The sequence below is a fragment of the Ochotona princeps genome, chromosome 7 (assembly GCF_030435755.1).
Source record: "Ochotona princeps isolate mOchPri1 chromosome 7, mOchPri1.hap1, whole genome shotgun sequence".
NCBI lineage: Eukaryota > Metazoa > Chordata > Mammalia > Lagomorpha > Ochotonidae > Ochotona > Ochotona princeps.
Window position 1 is genome coordinate 37278664 of NC_080838.1, and position 18180 is coordinate 37296843.

Here is an 18180-nt window from a genome sequence, read left to right on the forward strand (position 1 = left end):
ACCCCATCCACAGTTCTTGGGTGAGGCAGTAGAGATTACAGTTCCACAGGGGTGAGCCTCACAGATTCTGCCATCAGACCCACTTCTCTCACTCTTGTTCTCTCCTCCAAACCAATTTGGTGTCTGTTCCCTACTTATATACACATGTCATAGACTTATCTATGGAAGTCTCTCAGCTGTAATTCCTAACCTGGGCATAAAAACCACAGATAATCTCTCACCACTTGTGTGATTCCATCATTCCCCTGTAAATCAAGACCCTCTAACCCTGAGGTGTGCTGCCAGGTGGCCCGAGGGGCTTGGCTCAATACCTTTGGCACCTAGGCCACCCGGTCTACCCGGGACCCTCCAGGGGGAACCACGTGGCCTGGTGGATCAACAAACCTAACCTCCAGGATGGAGTGGTCCTGAACACCCACTCCCTCCCCACAGGGAGCCTGTGTGCCCAGCTGTACATACCTGCACTGGGTTCAAAAAGCCTCCAGGCAGGGGATCTTGAAGGCCTGTCATGAGTGCCTCACCCCTAGGGCAGCCACATGTCATGGCTGCCCTGCAGAAAAAGGTTCTTAAAAAAAAGCATATTCAGCTGACAGATAAGCAGTTTTACATGGGGTGGGAATTGGGGATATGGGGGAGTGTGTAGCTCCAGCTCTTGGCCCTTGTCTAGCTAACAGCCTTATTCTGTATCACTTGGGTCATCGCATGCAGCCTTTTCCAGGCCATTAGCAGGATCTGCATTGCAAGTGGAACTGGCATCACAGGCAGTGGTTTTATTGACTATGCCACCATGTTAGCTCCAAAAATTTTAATATACACATTAATGATAACTGCCTGAAATATACAAAGCATTTTAAAATGTCTAGAAAATCCAATAATGCCATTTGAACAGATAATATTTTAGGATTTTTTTCTTGATTTTCATGAAGTTAAATGAAGATAATTTTTCATAAGCAAAGACATTAAACATGTATATCTAAGACTATTTCAGCAAAACGGTTGTCCAGCTTAGTGAAGAAACCCCTGCAGCCTAGGACAGAATGTCTGAAGTAACGGTTTAATGTGAAAATATCTTAAAAACCATGGTAATTATGGCAGTAAATTAAGAAAAAGAATCAGAAAGGAGAAATAAAATGAAAACACAGCTTCAGAGGAATAGATGTGATTGGTGTCAGTGTTTGCCTGGAACGAATTTGCCAGTTATTGAGCCTTGAACTTGTATTTTAATGTTGAGATGCTTCTGTTAGGGCTGCAGGCAAGCTGTTAACTCATGGTCTATAAAAGACAAGATAAGATAACCCTAACAATTTGAGACTCTTAGAATGCAACACCCTCAGGGACTGAATTTATGGGGAAACCCCTTTCTGATAATGACAGGTGCCAGGAATCAATGTTAGAAAGACATGTCTTGCATTATCAAGTAGGCTTTTATAGTTTTTGATACTTCGGTGCCTCAGTGGACACAGAATAGAATAACAAATTCCTGCCAACAGCAAATAAATTGGCTCCTATGGGTACACATTTCATACCTAAGCCAAACAATCCCACTTCCCCCATCATTTCCTTTCCCTAATTCTTACATGATATACCAGCGTTCTCTTTGCCCTAAATCACTCCAGAACCTGGAAGCAAATATCTAGGGATTACCCCTAGGGCCCAGGGTTTGCAAAACTACATTGAACTGTCCAATATGAAATGTGCATGGCCTATACTTTGTCACAGCTTTTCCTTCCTGTGAAAAATGCACTAAAGACGCTGACCCAAGCCTTTCTCTCACCCCATCAGCTTCCAATTGACACACGCATCCTCATAAGGTCAGTGTGGTTGGCCTAGCCTATTCCCTATCTGTGAGTAACAAACTCTGCTTTCAAGCAATCACGTCCATGTCTGAAATCTTAAACATAACTGACAAAAACAGTATCTTGTCTTTAGGTGGAGCAGAAAGTAAAAAGTAAAAAGGAAGCCAAAAAAAGATATCATAATGACAATAATATTGCAGAGTTTCTAGTCAGAAGACCTTGCTTAAATGATCAAGAAGCACATCATTGCATGACTCCAAAACCAAGACAATAATTAGTTAGTTTGATTCCAGTCAATCGTGTCTCAAGATGCTGGTAAAAAGAAAACCAAATATGCTACATGGAAAAAATCTCTTAAAAAGTGACAGAAAAACATTTAGCATTTTAATGACTAACTTTCATAATAACATATCCATAAAAACGTGAAGAAGTAAGCCAAAACTGGTTGGCAGAAAGCATCATAAACTAAAGCCTTTAGATGCTGCAATAATCAGAAAAAGATCAAGACCTTAAGCAGAGAAAAAAAGAGGGATCAGTAACATGAATGAAGGTTAAGATACTTTTGGTAAAAAATTAAATAGTACTAAAAGTTAAAATATAAGATTATGTAAAACACCTGATTGGTTAATAAAATAACATGTTATACATTTGAAGAAAGACTACTAAATGCCGAACTGATGCAAACAAATAGTCCAAGAAGAAGCAAAGAGAGAAAAGGATACACAAATAGGAGAGAATAATAGAATAATAGACTTTCCAGGTACACAATAATAGTTCCAGAATATTAAAATGGAAGAGATGGAGAAAGGAAAAATTTGTAGACGTAATTACTGCTTCAGATATTATGAAAGTGTCAATACTAAATTCAGGAGCCTCAATGAATCCCAAGAAGGAAAATAAAAACAGATACAGTGAAACATAGTAGATTTGAGGCATTAAAGATAGCTATTTATTTAAAGCATCAAAGAAAAATAGCAAGGTTACTTGCACAAGGAGATCAATCAAATTAACAGCTGATTTCTCAACAGCAGCAACTGTAGGTAGAACACCATAGAATGATTCAGTCAAAACACTGACAATTGTTTTCATATAATTACAAATGAAGCAAGATTTTTCTTCAAAAACCAGGGGCAGACATTTGGTTCAGTGATTAAATTCTTACCTGGGACACTTGTATCTCAGAGCCTGGTGCCTGGCTTTGAATAGACAGGAGTCTACTCTCCATAGTAGATTCCTGATAATGAGCACCCTAGGAGGCAGCAGCTAGTGGCTCAAATACTTGGGTTCCTACCTGTCACCAGGGAGATACAACTTGTCTTCTAAGCTCTTATCATCACTCTTTTCTTATCTGGACATTGTGAAAATTTGGGGGAGTGAATTAGCAGACAAGAAGACATGCTAATCTCCCACTCTTCCTGTGTGTGTGTGTGTGTGTGTGTGTGTGTGTGTGTGTGTCTGCAGTAACTAAGATAAGCAAGAAATTTTGAAGATTTATTTATTTGAAAGAGTTTAAGAGAGGAGAGAGAGAGAGAGGGAGAAATAATCTTCTACCTGCTGGCTCACATGCTCTGGCTGTGATGGGTTGAAGCAAGGAGCCAGGAGCATTTTCCAGATTTTTAGGTAGGTGCAATCTGATGTGGGATGAGGGTACCCTAAGCTAAATTTAAAGCACTATGCCAAAAGGTTGGCATTTTGTCCATTTTAAAATTTTCATTTCTATTGTGGGAGGGGTAGTCCACTTCCTCATGTAGTGCAGAATTTTCTATACTGGTACCTTCCTTCAAGAGTATTAGCAAGATACCTTTTGTTCCCTTTAAAGACTTATTTTATTTACTAGAAAGAGAGATACTCTTCCATCCACTAGTTCACTTCCTAAATGGCTGCAAGGATTGGGGCTGGGCCAGGCCAAAGCTGTGAGTCCAGAATTCCATCTGGGTGTTCCATTCCAGAGGCCAGGACCAAAGCATTTTGATCATACTCTGTGCTCCCGGTTGCATTAGCAGAGAGGTTTATCCAAGGTGGTTGCAGCCAGAACTCAAATTTGTGCTCACATGTGGTGCTGGCATTGCAGGTGGCACCTTAACTCATGGCACCACAACACTAGCTCCAGATAACTAACTTAATCTGTAACCAACATACATGTTATTTGCGGAAAACACACCCTCACCACATAACACAATGGTCATTGAGGGCAGTAGTCCCTTGCCTTTGCCCCTTTTCATGTCTCTTACCCCTCTCTTCTCCTATTAAGAACTTTAAGTCTAGATTCCAAGCTAAGTAATAATGCTGTAATTTATAATGTGTCACACATAGAATTGACAGTAGCCACGATTTAGTAGACAAAGTAATGGTTCTTTCAACTTAGCTCTTGTGGGAGGAAAGAAGATACATTGAATATTACTCCTCACATGTGGGAGGAGTAGGAGAAGCTGTTTCACAAACTAATTCTTTTTAGCAGTGACTTCCTATCTCTTGGTAATTTACATAATCCCCAAAGTGGACACATGAAGGGGTGGGAATTTGATGGTTCCAACTGTTCTAAAACAGTGCCTCTCAGTATGTATCCGAGTAAAGTGGTTGAACACAAGCTGAAGGTTTTTGATTTTGAAAATGTGACATTATACTGTGGATTCTGGCATTAAATCTGATTAAAAAAAAAGACATTTCATTTGCCACTGTACATTGTCATGCTAGAGTGACATAAGCGATCATACAAAATAAAAAGTAACATTTGCATAAATGTTAGCATGTAACAACCATGAATCTCTTGTAACATATTCAGAATTAGCATTTGTAATGAAGCAATTCAAATGTTATGGTATGGAAAACTATTATTGGAAGTAATATCAGCATTTAAAAAGAAATTAGAAATAAACTCTGAAGGCAAAGTGTGTGCCATGAAATATCAATAACAGGGTATTCTGCTTTGCACAACTGTTCTTAATGCACAGTAAATAGAAATAGTAGAATATTAATTTCCTTTACAAATTCAATTTAAATGTCTGAGACTTATCCGATTCTAAAGTATATTGGACTTTAAAGGAAACCTCATTCTCCTAGTCTTATTTCTATTTCCTCCTTTCTGTAATCCAATCAACACAGCAATAATATAAATATTGTATGACTGTACAAAATATTGTAATCTAATATTTCTGCATATTAGTAAAAAAATGGCAAGTTCTTCCCACACAACATATTGAGTTCAAAGAATAATTAAAGGAAAAATCAACTGAAATACTTCCTCCTCTGATGGCAAAATCTTAAGACTTATTTTCTTTAATGTTTATTTATTTATGAATTACTGCTAATTCATAGTAACAATTAATATTTGATTTTTGTCCATCATTATATATTGATGATGACTTGTTCAGATATCCATTAAATTTTTCAGCTATAAAAACCATAATATTAAAAAACAATTAAATTGTGGCAATACTCTGGCCTTTTGAGAAGCTTCTCAATATTGATAAACAAGCGAGTATTAATAACAGAATGAGGATTGATTCTGATGTAATGCTCACCAGAGAGCATATATTCATGAATGAGTTCAATAGATTTGTAGTTAACATAATTGGGAGAAATAGCAGCTCTTGGAAACAATGGCTAATGTTTACGAATGACTTGTCTGATGTAACACCTTAACTATCTCTCTGGGGAGGGTTTATAAAAAATATCTACATCATATGAATGGCTGGTAGACGAACTCACAGCGATTTGTCCGTCCTTGAATTTTCTACATGAACTTAAAAGAATGGGCATTGCTTTTCAGACACACACAAAATCATACTCTGAAAAAGAGAAATACTTCTTTTAAAGGCTATTGAATAGATGAATATTCAAGATGCATTATGGAACTTCATTTTGAAAATGCTTGCTATCTTACACATTATTGAGAAGCAAGTGTGCATCTAAATCTTTCCAGATCACTTTGATCTTTCACTTTTCCATTGAGTACTTAGCAAGAAAACTGATGTGATAGAAAACTAGTTATTTGTTTTGCTGTAGTATGTTAATTAAAGACATAAAATTTTAGATTTTCATGTATGATCTTGGCTCCCCGACTGCCTAATTTTTATTTAGTTAATTAACATGCATATGAGAAAGAAAAGGATCTCTGATTTTTCCTTAACTTATCCACTTAAAATTCTATTGTCCATAGGAAGAAACTGATTTTAACTAAAGTTCTACAAATTATTGTAACTTGAATGTAAAAAAGAAGAGTGCACAGTTGTTTTTGGCAAACACTATTGTTAACTGATTTCTTGTTCTTTTCTGAAAAGCTCTAATACCAGCAAATGACTTTTTTCATATAATAGGAAAATCACTATCATAAAATTTAACATTTTTCTTTAACTACTCTTACCCTTTTAAACATTATAATCACTTTTAAAAACCCTGAAATACTGTACACCATTGTGTCATCTATGGATATACATTCCTAATGTTCACCATGCTTTAGTAATTCAAGCAAGATGTGTTGAGTGTGTTGCCACTGTTTCTATTTCCTAGAGTCACATGGAATAGCATAATGTGTGACCAGACAACATCTTGGCTTCCCTGTTCCTTATTTATGAAACTGACCGTGGTTCCTTAAAAGTGCAGCTAAGCTTGTGTTTTAAGAACAGAAGAATAAGAAGGGGTTGAAAGATGTTGCTGTTATCACAGCCAAGGATGCTTCTAGAAATATTTCAGGAGGTATGAAAAACAACAAAGTTAATAGTCTCAGAGAGGACTTTCAGAGGCCCAGCATATAGATTGTGACGTCAAAAGGGGGGAGTGACATTCAATTTTAGTAAATTAAGCATGTTAAAGCACATACATTTAAGCAGTGAACCAACAGCTTGCTGAAGTTTCTCTTTCTTTCCGTGCGTGTGTTTGTGTGTATGTTTCTGTCTTCCTGATTTCTAAACAAACAATTTTTTAAAAATCTACTCTAAAACTAACTCTAAAACTGTTCTGCACCTAAACTGTTGACATATGTCTTGTTAGAGTTATAAGCCAGTCTAGACTTCCCGAAAAAAAAAAAAAAGCCAGGTTCACCAAAATTATGCTTCAATGGTATAAAAAGTTAAATACTACACTGAAAATAGACACGAGACAATTGAATAATAATCTATAGCCATTTTATGGTGTATAGGACCTGGTTGTATATAAACTAAAATCGGATTGTCAATGAAGAAGTCACAGGATGTGGTTAAGAACTTGCATTTTTTTTTAACATATTGGTAACTCAATACTATGTCCACTAATTCTTATTTTTTTTAAAGATTTATTCAGTTTATTACAAAGTCAGATATACAGAGAGGAGGAGAGACAGAGAGGAAGATCTTCCGCCCAATGATTCACTCCCCAAGTGAGCCGCAACGGGCCGGTGCGCGCCGATCCGAAGCCAGGAACCAGGAACCTCTTCCAGGTCTCCCACGCGGGTGCAGGGTCCCAATGCATTGGGCCGTCCTCAACTGCTTTCCCAGGCCACAAGCAGGGAGCTGGATGGGAAGTGGAGCTGCCGGGATTAGAACCAGTGCCCATATGGGATCCCGGGGCGTTCAAGGCGAGCACTTTAGCCACTAGGCCATGCCGCCGGGCCCAATGTCCACTAATTCTATAACGTTATAAATTGTTGCTGATGTTATGTGGGGGCTTTTGATTGATCGGGATGATACTCGGCCGGTTCTGCCTTCAGACCAGAGATGGTCTCCCCAAGAAGTCGTTGAACTTGTCTGGACAATAAGATACTGGACTCTATGCTTGGTATATGCTTGCAATGAAAGAATCTCAACTGAACTTGAACTGTGGCAATGTAGCAAGGTGGAGGAATCCACCATGGGTGGAGGGTTTGGGGAGGTGTGGGGAGAATCCCGGTACCTATAAAACTGTGTCACATAATGCAATTTAATAATAAATAAATAAATAAATAAATAAATAAATAAATAAATAAATAACAAATAAAAAAAGAAAATTGGCTTCTCAGCAGCAGACTAACTCCATCAAAACTACTTTCAACCATTTCCTTAAAAAAAGGTAAATTTTTAGATGACTTTTCTGTGTCTCTAGAAAATATAGTTTTTACATTATTTTAAAAAAATCTACTCTATGGAATACTGCTCAGCCATTATAAGGAATGATATCCTACCATTTGCAATAAAACAGTCCCAACTAGAGACCATTATGCTCAGTGAAATAAGCCAATCCAAAAAGAACAAATATCATATGTTTTCTCTGATATAAGACAACCTTCATGCAAAATATAGGATCAAGAGGTATATAGGTAAACATGAATGTACGTATTGTCATGTAAAGGAACAGGATAACAGAGGCTATCATATCCAGACGTATAGATACAAAGCAGTATTCATCTCTACTTTAAAATCAGAGATGGGTTCCCAATGAAATGCTAAATATATATTGACACTGAAGTGCTGGACTTTATACTATGTTTTGTATCTGTAGTATTAGGATACATGTAAATAGCAAAATCATTGACATGACTATTTTTGAAGGACTGTACTATTGCAATATGGGGGAAATCAATGGTTGGAAGTGAAAAGGAAATCCCAGAGCCTATGGAACTGTATCATAAAATAATTATTTAAAAAGGCCTGTTTTCATTGGGAGAGGTTCTGATGGAGGAGCCAGGGCAACTCCTCTAGCAGGACACAGACCCTGCAGGTAAGTGCAAGAAACATGATAGGAAACAGCCCAGAATAGGCCATGGAAAGTTTCCCACTGGCATACATTTGGCATGGGTCGGGGGAAGACCAGGCTGGTTCAGTTCTCGTCATTCACTGGCAAATCCAAGCACCAGAACAGAGTGTGGGTCGATCCGGGTTCGGTCACAGCAAAAACTAGTACACAATACGGAATGCCAAGGTGAGATTACCTGTACCGGATGTGACTGCAGCGCCCAACCAGTACACATGAGAACCAGGAAGGGAGGGGGCAGAGCCGGTAGGGGGAATAAGGGGTGGTTCCCTTGCTGGACAGCTACTCCCACTGGAGAGCGTGGGCTGGGATGGGGGCAGACCAGACTAAGCAGGGCTACAACACCTGTGCGACTCATGTGGACCAGATCAGGGAAAAGCCAGGCTGGGTGGATTATTCCTGCTGGTGCAAGCATAAATTAGAGTGAGTGAGGGTTGTTCGGGCTTAGCCACAGCATCAGCTGGCAGAAGCTGGCACTGGGGGCTAATTCTGTCAAGTCAAACCACAGAACTACCTGAAGAGTGCATAATCCAGGAGTGGGAGACGCCTGGGAGGGCAATAGTGGGCTCCTCCCTCTTGGGTTACCACTCCCACGGGAGGTCATGAAAACTAGGACAGGGACTGGGGTGGCTAGACAGACACCCTACTGTGAGGGCTGCATAGTGGAACTGGTTAGATGGAACAAAGCTTTAATACCCATTGCCATGTACGAGAGCCAAATGGGGTGTGGGACAGACTGGACTAGTCTGCCACACATACTGGCAAACCAGGGTAGGGGGCGGGCCTGGTGGGGGTTATTGTGGGTCGCTCCAACTAGGCGGCAGCTCCCACTGGTTTATGCGAGGGCCAAGTATGTGCTGGGCAGAACCAGGCTGGACTGCAACACCCATTGGTTCCAGTGGAAGTCGGGGCTGAAAACAGAACCAACAACCCAGCGATCGCAACTACCAGCTGATCAGGGCAATGGACTGTACCAGGCCCTGTATTTGCTAATACATAAAAGAATCTAGTCTGAGAACACCTCAGACAAAGTTTCTTTGGAGATCTCCCCAATCAAAGTGCCGGACTCGGAAGCCTAACCAAGAAAAGACAGAAGACAGAACAGGTCGATCAACCATCTCAGCTATATGTTGGCAGCGAAATACTGGGCAAATGGAGACTCTATGATGGACTATGTCAATCAGTGGATTCTTCAATGATCTCATCGTGCTTGGAGTGGTAAGATTGACGGCGATTCACAACTGGTGAACCATCACAATCACTTGAGCAAGAACCTCAGAGCATGCATTACATCTGGGACCTGGGGAGGTTGGGAAATTGGATGGGCCTTCTCCCTTAATACCCCCCTTGAAACATGAAGGAAACAATATGGGAATAATAGTCTTACCCACTTTCCTATAGCCCTTGAACCTTTTTAACCTAATTAACTATGTAAAGATTGTCAAAAAGTAATAAAAAATTAATTAATTTAAAAGAAAGGACTGTTTTTACAGGAAAAAGAATGGTTGCAAAGCTTATTTAGGTTTCTAGTCTTTATTGTAAATGCAATATATGGACTAGCCCACAGTGAGACTTACACTAAGGTTTTGATTAATTTTCGATTTTAAATTATACAAAATTATAGCCATTTTTAATTGAAATGGGTTGGTTAATAAAGTGTCAGTAAATCAAAAGGAAAAAAAAGATAGACCAAAAATGTCTTTTCAGAAACAGACAATATTCCTAGAACTGTGCCTTGGAATCTGTTTTTGTATTGATATCACAACATGAGAATTGATGAGAATTGTGTTGTAGTAATTATCATGCATTTGCTATTACATTGAAAATCAAATGTATTATTTAAAATTAATTTAAAATGATATCTAAACAAAAAATTATAGCAAAAGAGGAAGAAGATGTAAAATTTGTCATATTTTATTGACAGAAACTGAGTTCAGCCAAGACTACAGAGGAAATCTGATTATGTAGAATTATGTTGTAAGAAAACAATTGTGTGTTTAATTTGTTCTGACAACAGGGCTCCCTCCTTGTATCAGGCCATTAAAATTAGAAAACGTACATGACAAGAGAATAAATTTTAACTAAAGATGGTTTAATTTACTCTGGAAATAAGGTCTGAAAGTCTTTAGACAGTGTATATTATTCAAAAATTAAATAAGAAAATTTGAGTCAGATTAAGTTGGGTCTTAGTCTCTTGAGATTCTGAATAGGGAATTTGTGTTTGCACTACTTTGATTTGAAGCTAGGAAAGATAAACAAAATATGTGCATAGATATTGATCCACTTTGTCTCAACTGTTTTATGTGGACACTTCAAAAAGTACATGACAAAATGGAATCATAAGATAAGTTTATTTTTGGTGAAAAATTGCAGGTAAAAAATGATGCCTAGTTCTTTCCAAAGTACATATGTGTCACCAGTTTTTTGAGGACTACTCATATGCAGCGACCTGCAAAATATTTTTTGCTCATGAACAACCCTCTCTTTTAATTCAGTTTTCCACACAGCCTTTCAAGTAACTTCATTGACTAGTTAGAACTGGTGCAAAGAACATATCTTGGATTTCCAAACTGTAGGAGCTCATTTTGCTGGTTGAGTGTGTGTAGACTCGAGCTGGTAGAATGGCCTGTCCTGGGGATGACTGACTCTTCTTAATTCATGATATCTGGGTATGTCCTCTGTATATGGAGATTTCATTCTATGACCTGTCTTTCAATAAGAGAAAATTAACAGCCTCAGAAGTTGTCAAGTTCTAATGAAAGCATCACTAGTTGTTCAAAAATTCTTGCTTACACTGAGCTAAAACTTTTCTTTTGAGTAATTTCAATTGACTAGTTCTAGGTTTATTTTAAAAAGTCACCTACGGTTTAATCTATTCATGACTATTCATGACTGTATACTAAGGCCGTATAATATATTTCACCATGATATATATTTAACCATGATAGATTATCTATTTCAATTATCAACAATAATAACATTGTATTATTATTATGTACTTATTATGTACATAAGTAAACAACTCTTTCCTGGCTATGAGTTTTCCCTGGCAACAGAATAAGTGGGAAGTATATATGAAAAATAATGGTGGACACCATTGGTTCAGGGATTCTATCGTTTGTTGCTCTATTTTCTACCTGCACCAAAAGATGAGGTGAGACCACTACTGCACGTGAGAAGTCCCAGGGGATTTTTAAATACTATGACTTGTAAAAAATTAACTTTGCCTTTTGCTATCTTGCTTTGATTGTCCAACCATGTTTTTTTGTTTGTTTTTTATTTTGCTTTGTTTGGCTGTTTGTTTATAGAAAACTAAGCTCCTGCTCAAATGGCAGGTCTAAAAACAGGTTGTTTTCCTCTAAAATTCTTGTTGTTTTCATTTTAACAAAACCCCAAAATATATCTGAGCAGCCAAACATTTGTGTTTTTTTCTTTCCCTGGAGATGATATTTGCCAGCAATAGGAAACGTCTAGCTAGCCATTTTTTTCTTCCTTTTATGGATCAAGACTGGTTGTGAAACTTACAGAAAGGGAGCAAAATAAATGCAGTTCTTGATTTTTTTTTTTATGCAGTTGAATTCTCTCTCTTTTACAAATACATGAAGTTCGTCTGGCAACACTGTTTAATTTCTAACTACAGAGGACTTTCAAATCAATGTAAGATGGGATTGTAAGGAAAGAACTGGATGAATGATTTCAGCATGGTGAATTTCCATAGTTCACTGTGTATAAGAGCCACAACAGACCTATATATTGAAAGAGATTTAAAGGTTTTTAAGAAAAGCCTTAAATATTAATAGTTATATTATTTTATTTATTTTTATTTTTTTATTAATTACATTGCATTATGTGACACAGTTTTATAGGTACTGGAATTCCTCCATCCCCTCCCCAAACCCTCCCCCATGGTGGATTCCTCCACCTTGTAGCATTGCCACAGTTCAAGATCAGTTGAGATTCTTTCATTGCAAGCATATACCAAGCATAGATTCCAGCATTTTATTGTACATTTTGTGGGCCATTTAACCCATAGTTAAATCATTTAACCCATAGCTGAAATCTATGTGCTCATGGTCTTTCATTCTATAATACCAAGATCCTAAACTTTAGAAATCAGATGTCAGAAATGTGTATCCTACAAGGAAACAGTATGCACAATACTTATTATGTAAAAGATAAAGCAAGCAACCATGGAAAGTATTTTGAAGAATCTTCTTGGCAATGGTTCATGAGCATGCATAGCATCCAAATTCATCACCAATATCCCTGAGCTCTGTCTGATTACAAAGGGGATCAATGTCAAGAGAAAAAGATGGTTTAAAAGTCAAATAAACTATCTTTCAAATCAGTAATAGTGATCAGCTATAAGGAAAGTAAGGCACCATTCCATTGATTAAAATAAAGCTTTCTGTGAATGATCAAAAGCAGAAAATTTCATAGTTGAACAATGTTCAATTGATGTACACAGGAAAAAGGAAGGACAATGATTAATAAGTTGAAATTTGCTGACATTATAATATGGTTTTAGTAGGAATCTGTGGATGAAATTTAAAGATGAATCTAGGTAGCTCCTAAAATAGTTCATATTTTTTCAAATTTATCCATCAATAATAATTCAAAATTATCTTTGATAAAAATTCTTTTACAATATAATGCAAAGTAGGCACTGTTGCAAATGCTTCAACTAAAATTTAATAAAATGTTTTTTTAATATAAATGTAGTTTGGGAGTGATTTTTCTTGTTACTCATAGATGTTTAAATTTTATTTTATATAAAAATGATTGTGTATCAAAACAGACACATCTTCAGCAATCTGAAAATAATATGCATGAAGATTAGCAATTTAGAATCCACAAAGCAAAATATTATTTATTGTAAAATTGTATAAGTTGATAACATAAAATTAACATCTTGTCAATGTGTTTTTTTCCACTAGGAGATATAACAAGACAAATTTTTAGATATAATCATGTTAGTAATTTAACAGGTTTTAACAGCTGCAATTCTGAAAATAATCTGACTAAATATGATCATAATTTAGCATGATTGTTCCTTGGTTTCAGCTGCAAAACTTGGTTCCTGTAGTGATAGATTATTAGAGTTAGTTTTTTGTAACAACTGAAATTTCTTCAATTTGATCTTTGCTGTTATTAGGAGAGAAAGTATTAGGGATAATTTGTTCCATTCTTCAATTGTGAAATCTCTATACAATGGGAAAGTAGAAACTCAAGGAAATGTAGGTGAATATATGGCTATACGTGATTATGTTATCTATTCATTTAAAGAAATACAGAGTGATGGACTCGGCAGCGTGGCCTAGTGGCTAAGGTCCTCGCTTTGATCCCATATGGCTGCTGGTTCTAATCCCAGCAGCTCCACTTCCTCTCTATCTCTCCTCCTCTCAGCATATCTGACTTTGTAATAAAAATAAAATAAATCTTTAAAAAAAAAAAAAGAAATACAGAGTGACTACTGTGAGCCAGCCATTGCTTCATACACTGGCAATACAGCTGTAAATAATACATAAAAATTTTTAATGTATTTATTTCCAAGGCAGAGAGAGAACAGGAGAAAAGGAAAAGAGGAGAAAAGGGGGCAGAGTGGGGTCAAACTAATTGTTGGTTTGTTCCCCAAACACCCAAAACAATAGGGGCTGGATTGAAAGCAGGAGCTGGGAATGCAATCCAGGTTGCCAGGGACTCTACTACTTGAGTCCTCACTGCTGCCTCCTAGGCTTTGGGTTATCAGGAAGATGAACTGGGAGCTGGAGTCATAAACAGACCCTGTTAATCTGATACCAAAACCAGGCAGTTTGGTTGGCATTTTAACCACTATGTTAAATGTCAGTCCTCAATAAGTAAAATATGAATTATAAATACTGTTACATGTTATGGAGAAAGATCAAGAAAGAGAGAGGCAGGGAGGGGAAAAGGCAGAGAAGGTGTTTGGTTATTTGATCTATACCTGTTCTTGTGTCTGCTTGAAGTAGGGACTTGGTTTGATGTTGCTCATCTTCACATCCCAGTGCATACATCACATTTGGGATTTATATATACACATTTGGCATTTTATATGGATGGATAAACATAGTATTGAATGAATCCTCTCCTCATCTTCTGCCTATGTGTTTTTTTCTAAGACTCCCCAAACTATGTAATGTACTGATTAGTCAATGTTTATTATTTGCTGTCTGCCTCACTCATCTAGACGATAACTTGCACAAAGGTAACAGTATTTATCCGTTTTGTTCACTGATACATACCAAAAACCTAGAACATGGCCTGATAGAAGCATTTATTAAATGTTTGTTGAAAGCAAGAATGAACTTTGTTCACAAACTTTTCCTAAAAGGAGATAACATAACTAGTAACTTGTGATACTTTAATTTTGCTGCTTTGGGCAAGGCAGATTTTTCTAACCAACACATCTTCTGATGGCTACTGATATAGCCACAAATTTGCATGCTCTAAGATGAATGCCATGACTAAAGTGCTTAAGAATCTAATCTCAAAGCCAAATTAACATATCTTCAAAAATTCCAATCTGAAAATGTATTAAGTCTATAATCATTCAACTATAAATGGAACTTTCCATTCCATCTTCAAAACACTCTGCTACAGAATGGGATGCGGGTTCTCTAGTGGCATCTCAACCCCATTACATCAAATTTACCCCCCAAACTAGACTTTTATGTCAGACAGGATCCATTTCTTTCATTTCTCTGTTCGACCTGCAGTATCCACTTCATATAAGAGCAGATCATTGCAAATGTTATTTTTTAAGCAGTGAACAGCTCTGTCATAGTCAAATGAAAACATTTTTTATTTGGAGAATCTACATTGTATTATTATAGTTGTTGGAAACCCATTTGTTTGTCTATTTATAAAAAATTTTGAAGATGAAATATAATTTTTACTAGAAGTTAGGTCAGGAAAAACACACTAAATTTGCTAGTGCCATAAAATAAATCATTTTAATAATTAAGATACATAAATAGTTTATAATAGAAACAATAAAATTGTCTCAACTCTGCAAAAAACTGAATTGCCATGTAATGCGTACAGAGTATATTCCTCTTATTACATTCAAAATAATGGTTGATAATGATGATTATTTCTCTGAATAACATTCCCTTTATGAATTCACATGGTATTACAGTCACTTATAGTTTATAGTGCTTGGTATTCTTCAAGAAAAGGAGTAAAATTCTTCTACAGTTGTGTAGAAAAATAAACATTAATTATTAAAGGTTATTTGCATAACTTCTAATGAGAAAACAATACCTTTTTCCTGCAAAAATAAATTAGGGCCTTTACACTGAAACGCTATTCTATTAACGTATTTAAAAAATAGTTACATTCATTTTTAGCTGTGTGTTCAGACCTACTTATTTGCCATCCCCTCATGCGTAAGAAAATGAGGTGCAAGCTGTTCATACGTGAGAAAAACAGCTTATTTTTCCAGGCAAGGAAATGATTCAAGAAATAGGATTTATTAAAAATCCCAAGTGTCATACAGATGATCGAGATAGAAAATACCTACTAAGAAAATCCATCTCCTCAAGGCCTTTAAGGTGCCGCCTATTTTGACTACACTTTATCAAAGGCAGTTTTGATAATCAAGCTACCCTGTAACTTCCATTCCCCATCGACTGCAGGTTACAGTCCTGTTTAAAGGTTTAAAGCGTAATGCTGGGTCAATTAACCGATACAGCAGTGAACGCATGACTGACCACCTTTTGTAAGAGAGCACAAGAACTGAGTGTCTGTTCTCTAGGAGTGACCGGCAAGAGCACCTTTGGCATGGAGCACAGCAACCCCCCATGTGGCGGACAGGTGGCAGAAGTCTGAGCAGCACAACATGAAAACGAGCCCCACGCTTACGGCAGTGCTACTGAGGTGCCAAGCTTGCTGGTTGACCAGGAAAGCAGGTGAAAATCTAAGAACTGAGTGAAACCAAACAGGAATAACGTGTCCCTATCCACCAGTAACAGCTGAACGGCAATTTGCAGATGCACGTGCCTTCTGCTTTTTCCTCTTCTTCATCTTCTTGTTTTTCTTGTGTTTTCTCTCAACCTTATTTTTGCCTGGCTTCTTTTTCTTATTTTCCTCTTGATACCATGGTCCCCAGACTCCTCCGTTGAGCCGAGGGTTACTTCTGGGGTCTTTGGGCGGGTACCTGACGGGCACTGCTGTTTTGTTGAACTGGGAGAGCCTCCGGAGGAGTTGCTTCACGATGCCCGGATACCTGCCAGATAGGTCCACCCTCTCGTAGGGGTCTGCCGTGATGTTGAAAAGCCATATGCTTTTGCCAGTGGACAATGTGATGCGTTCATTGTGCCACCGGTTTGGCCCCAGATTGCTGAAAGCCTGAGGGGGGACCCAGTCGCTGTAGCCGGGATTTCCCGTAAGCAGTTTCCAGTGCTGCACCCTGATGGCGGACTGGATAGCAGTATTCCAGATCCCATAGCCTGCTGCCAAGGAGCCATTTTTGGCCTTGGTGTAAATGGGGTCAATGTTGTGCAAGATATCCACTCGGGGTGAGCGAAGACCCTCACTTATGGTCTCCCAGATGTCGTAACCATCCAGTTGAATGTCCTCGTCAATCTGTCCTTCAGCCAGGGAAATCAGAGTGGGGTACCAATCGGTGATGTGCACGAGTTCCTTGCACACTGTCCCCTTGTTTTTCAGAAGTGGGCTATGCACAAAGCCAACAGCCCGAATCCCCCCTTCCCAGTAGGTTCCTTTGCTGCCTCTGAGAGGCCAGTTACTTCCTCCTGCTGTGGGCTGACCTCCATTATCTGATGAGTAAATGATAATGCTGTTGTTATAGAACCCATAGGTCTTTAGAGCCAGGGTCACGTTGTTGATTGCTTCATCCAAGCAAGAAAGCATGGCAGCATACCTCCGCCTGTTTATGTTGATAATGGATCGGTAGTGCTCAAAATACCTTCCAGGTGCCTGCAGCGGTGAATGAACGGCTTGGTAAGCAATATATAAAAAGATGGGCTTTATGGGGTTATGGGAAGCTAAAATTTGCTGCACTCTCTGAGTGTACATTTGTGTGGAATATATGCCATTATCATGGTCCCAGGCAGCACTGTCGTTTTCATACAAGTCATAGCCACACATCCCAGGGCTGTCACATTTGTAGTGTGTATAGTAGTCACCACTTCCCAAAAGGGATCCAAAAAAGGTATCAAATCCTCTCTTAGTGGGCATGCATTCTTTTCTGTAAAAGCCCAAGTGCCATTTCCCAACCATATGTGTGGCATATCCAACCTCCTTCAGCTTCTGAGGTAGGGTTGCGTTGTCCAGAGGTAAACAGTTGGGTTGGGTAGGTCTTATGATAGAATGTTGAAGTCCCGTGTGTATCTGATACCTTGGAAAAAGGTATAAATTTTGTCAGGGCAGTATACAAGATATATTCTATGTAAAACAATGATGACTAAATTGAACAATGTTTATATGAAGATAACTTTACTCCAGATAATATATGACCAGATCAGCATTTTCTATTCTTGACTCAAAAGTCTTAACATAATTAACTTCATGTTTGACTTCTGAAATGCATTTGACTCCAGATTAGTAATTCTCAAAGATTCCATCGCTTATCTCAATCCTTTTGAAGTTCTTACAAAAAAAGAATTCATTTAAGTGAATTTTAATTTATTAATTATCT

The 18180-nt window shown here is 37.8% G+C and overlaps 1 protein-coding gene across 1 annotated transcript in view; it reads right to left on the reverse strand.

Moving 5' to 3' along the window:
- Nucleotides 1-16354: 16354 nt before the first annotated feature.
- The window catches only part of ARSJ (arylsulfatase family member J), a 76961-nt gene continuing 75135 nt past the window's right edge, over nt 16355-18180 (reverse strand). The window contains exon 2 of the mRNA XM_004594548.2: nt 16355-17880. Within this exon, the coding sequence (XP_004594605.2) occupies nt 16476-17880 (1405 nt within the window). The 3' untranslated portion in view covers nt 16355-16475. The remainder of the gene's footprint in view (nt 17881-18180) is intronic.